This window comes from Marmota marmota, unplaced genomic scaffold, assembly GCF_001458135.2.
Source record: "Marmota marmota marmota unplaced genomic scaffold, marMar, whole genome shotgun sequence".
Lineage (NCBI taxonomy): Eukaryota > Metazoa > Chordata > Mammalia > Rodentia > Sciuridae > Marmota > Marmota marmota.
The window spans coordinates 5,584,088-5,587,858 of record NW_026000249.1 but is presented as its reverse complement, the minus strand read 5'-3'; the positions used below and the strand labels follow the sequence as shown (position 1 = coordinate 5,587,858).

Genomic DNA, 3,771 nt, shown 5'->3' with positions numbered 1-3,771 from the left:
TTCTTACCTGATTTGTCTGTAGAATCTTCAAATTCCACAAGGAAAGAGTACCCATTATTCCAGATGTGGAGGCAGGTGGCCGGGTCATAAGAGATAGTGAGGGGTTTTAAGCCAGGATCGTAAACACTATCCTTCCACCGGATATTGATGGGTGACTGTCGATCACCCCCAGGAAGCAGGTCCACACTCTCCCAGAGTGGATGCACTAGGAGAGAGCAGGGTGGGACCATTAGCAAGAGCAGGAGGCAGTCCCACTTGGGGAGAACCAGCACAGGCCAATGGCAACTGGAAGTCTTTGGAATTAGCGACTCAGAGCCTCAACTGCCTAAAGCAGAGGATAAAGGCAGACCAGAGAGCACCTTGCATGGGCTCATGTCTGCCATCTTGAAAAGCCAACATGTCCCAGTCTGCCTACTAATGTCCCCTGAACTCAGTGCTGTCAAGTCCTGTCACAACAGCAAAATGATTAGTGCCAGCTGCAAATGGGGTTTTCACAAGTGAATTTCTTTGTTTCATGGCTAATGTCCCAAGCCCCCAACTGGCTTTAAACACAAATTCAAGTCAATTTAATTTCCAGTGACAGACTTCATTTTGAGCCAAGGGAATGGGGGAAGAATTTTGGAAAGCAAACTTTCATCGAGTGCAGCGTCTTCAGCTGGGTGGCTAGGGTAAACTGCTGACATGCGCAGTGTGCACGCTGAGCTCACCCCTGCGCCAGTCATCAGGCAGCCGCCCTGCAAGGCCAGGGCGAATATCAACATTGCCCAGGTCCCTCAAGTTCCCGGCCTGTCACTCAAATGTGGACATCATCCATGATGGTGTGTACACGTGGTTTGTCCCCCACAGCCATTGACCATGTGACCGATGCTGACTCTTTCCCACAGAATCAAGCCCCAGGGCTTTGCAGCAATAAATATCAGTGGACTTCCTGCTAACAGAGACCTGTTGAGACACCCACATGTGATGAATGGAACCCTCATCTAGTGGTTTGGGGTGGTCCAGTTCCCAGCCTTGTAGAAGCATCATGGATGGGTAGAATCAAAACCAACTGGAAATGTGAATGGACAGAAGTCATTGCCAATGGCCCCTGCATCTTGCCCCACCACTAAGAATGAGTAAGGATTCGAGTGGTGGGGTAAGATTCGGGTAAGGATTACTCGAATTTGAGTAAGGATTCACAGTATTTTTTTCTTTCCTTTTTTTCCCCCATAAAATATAGTACTCTTATCTCTGGAGAGGTCCAAACCCAACTTTGAATTTTTTTCCACCTTAGTCTAAAAGAACTTGTGAAGAACAAGAATTTCCTTTAGAGAAGATCTGTTTCAGAACTGTAAAAGAGAAAATGCATATGAACTGATACAATGCATCATCTTCTAATCTGATGAGACTGCAATGTTGTGGACAGGAGTGAAATCTTACTACTTTCATTGTCACCCTATACTGCCTAATTAAATATATATCCTTTAATTTTGTTATTGATTACCCAACTGCTATTGTTGGGTTGGGGGAGCTACATTTGCTTCAAATTACACTGATTTTTTAAATATATTTTTTAGTTGTCAATGGACCTTTATTTTATTTATTTGTATATGTGGTGCTGAGAATCGAACCCAGTGCCTCACACATGCTAGGCAAGTGCTCTACCGCTGAGCCACAACCCCAGCCTCCTTCAGCCCTTTTTATTTTTTATTTTGTGACAAGATCTTGTTAACTTGCTTAGGGCCTCACTGAGTTGCTGAGGCTGAACTTGTGATTCTCCTACCTCAGCTTCCAGAGCAGCTGGGATTATAGGTGTCCACCACCATTCCTGGCTGACGCTGATTTTTTAAAAATTTTATGTATTTTATTTAATTATTCTTTTGTGTGTTTTTATTAATTTTTAATTTATATATGACAGCAGAATGCTTTACAATTCTTATTACTCATATAGAGCATAATTTTTCATATCTCTTGTATACAAAGTATATTCACACCAACTTGTGTCTTTTTTTAGAAATAAAAGTTCATTAAAGTTACTACATAAAATATTAATATATAAAATGAAATAATTTCCATACAACATGATTAAAAGTGAAATTGAAATAGAAATCATATACTTTTCTAAATAATGCATAAAATATGGACTACAACAAACTTACTCCTTATAAAATTACTGAATATTACTAAAGATCATTAAAGAAGCCATACATAAATGAAAATAAAACATAATGTCTGTATAAAATAAGACAGTATTATAAAGATAGCAATTCTCCTCCAAAATTGGCTATGAACTAAATGGAATTCTAATGAAACTCTCAACAGGATTTTTCATGAAAGTTGACAAGCTGTCTGCTAAATCACATGGAGAGTAAATGATTACTAACTGCCAAGATAAAGGCCATTGGCATGCAATGGCTCTATACCACACAGAATGGAGGAGATTCTGGTTTGGCTCTTTTATCATACAATGTGTTCTATCAGAAAAAAATATTCAATTTGATAAATTTCTCATATCAATTATTTGAAAAATATTTATTTAACCCATAATTGTGTCTTAAAACTGTTGGTTGAAGCGGTCAGGGTAGATAAGTTTGACCACAAAGAAGTGAGAATGTTTTGGCAGGAGCTAAGATAGTTGTTTTACCGTGGCTTATTATTTTAAGTGTCTGAAGCAACATTGTCAATAATCTTTTCTTCTAGAACTTACTTTAAACTTCAGTTTTTTTTTTTAAGGAAAAATGGCTACAATAACACTAATACATCTCTTCTGAATTATTTTGGAAATGTTTGGTATTATTCTGTTCTAACTATTCAGGAGAGACACGTTTATCCTGTGTTATTATTTTCAAATGAAGCAATCCTGTCTGCTTGTGTAATTTTAAAAGGACATTGGTCACTGCTATTACTCTAGTTCTTACACAGGCAAACTTCTGTTGTCACTTAAGGACATCAGACTCAAGTCCTTCCTGATTAACCCTCCATGCATCTATGGTCCATTTGATGTCTTTGATATGAATACACTAAAGGGCTTTTACTGATGAACTAATCATTTAATTCCTTTAGGCTAAATTTTCTTCTCTTTTAAAAGTAATCTCCATAGGACCATGCTTCAGCATGCAAAACATATAATAATATTTTGCATGTTTTTTTACATGCAATTAAATTTTTTATTAATATTTTTATTTATATATGACAGCAGAATGAATTACAACTCTTATTACACATATAGGGCACAATTTTTCATATCTCTGGTTGTATACAAAATATATTCACACCAATTCGTGTCTTTATACATGTACTTTGGAATAATATCCACCACATTCCACCATCATTAATAACCCCATACTCCCTCCCTTCCCCTCTCACCCCTCTGCCCTATCTTTTTAATCTTCTGGAAAATCTTAACAGCCCTGATTCATTTTCAAAGATTCCTGAAACAAACAAACCACAGATCTTCACCTCTAAGATGCTCAGACTTTTTTTTTTATTGGTTGTTCAAAACATTACAAAGCTCTTGACATATCATATTTCATACATTTGATTCAAGTGGGTTTTGAACTCCCAATTTTACCCCAAATACAGATTGCAGAATCACGTCGGTTACACATCTACATTTTTACATAATGCCCTATTAGTAACTGTTGTATTCTGCTACCTTTCCTATCCTCTACTATCCCCGCTCCCCTCCTCTCCCATCTTCTCTCTCTACCCCATCTACTGTAATTCATTTCTCTCCTTGTTTATTTTCCCATTCCCCTCACAACCTCTTATATGTAATTTTGTATAACAATG

At 37.8% G+C, this 3,771-nt stretch overlaps 1 protein-coding gene across 1 annotated transcript in view; it reads right to left on the bottom strand.

Annotated features, from left to right (window-relative positions):
• Ca5b (carbonic anhydrase 5B) overlaps positions 1-3,771 on the bottom strand; it is a 48,257-nt gene that overhangs the window by 21,984 nt on the left and 22,502 nt on the right. The window contains exon 3 of the mRNA XM_015487966.2: positions 8-205. Within this exon, the coding sequence (XP_015343452.1) occupies positions 8-205 (198 nt within the window). The remainder of the gene's footprint in view (positions 1-7; positions 206-3,771) is intronic.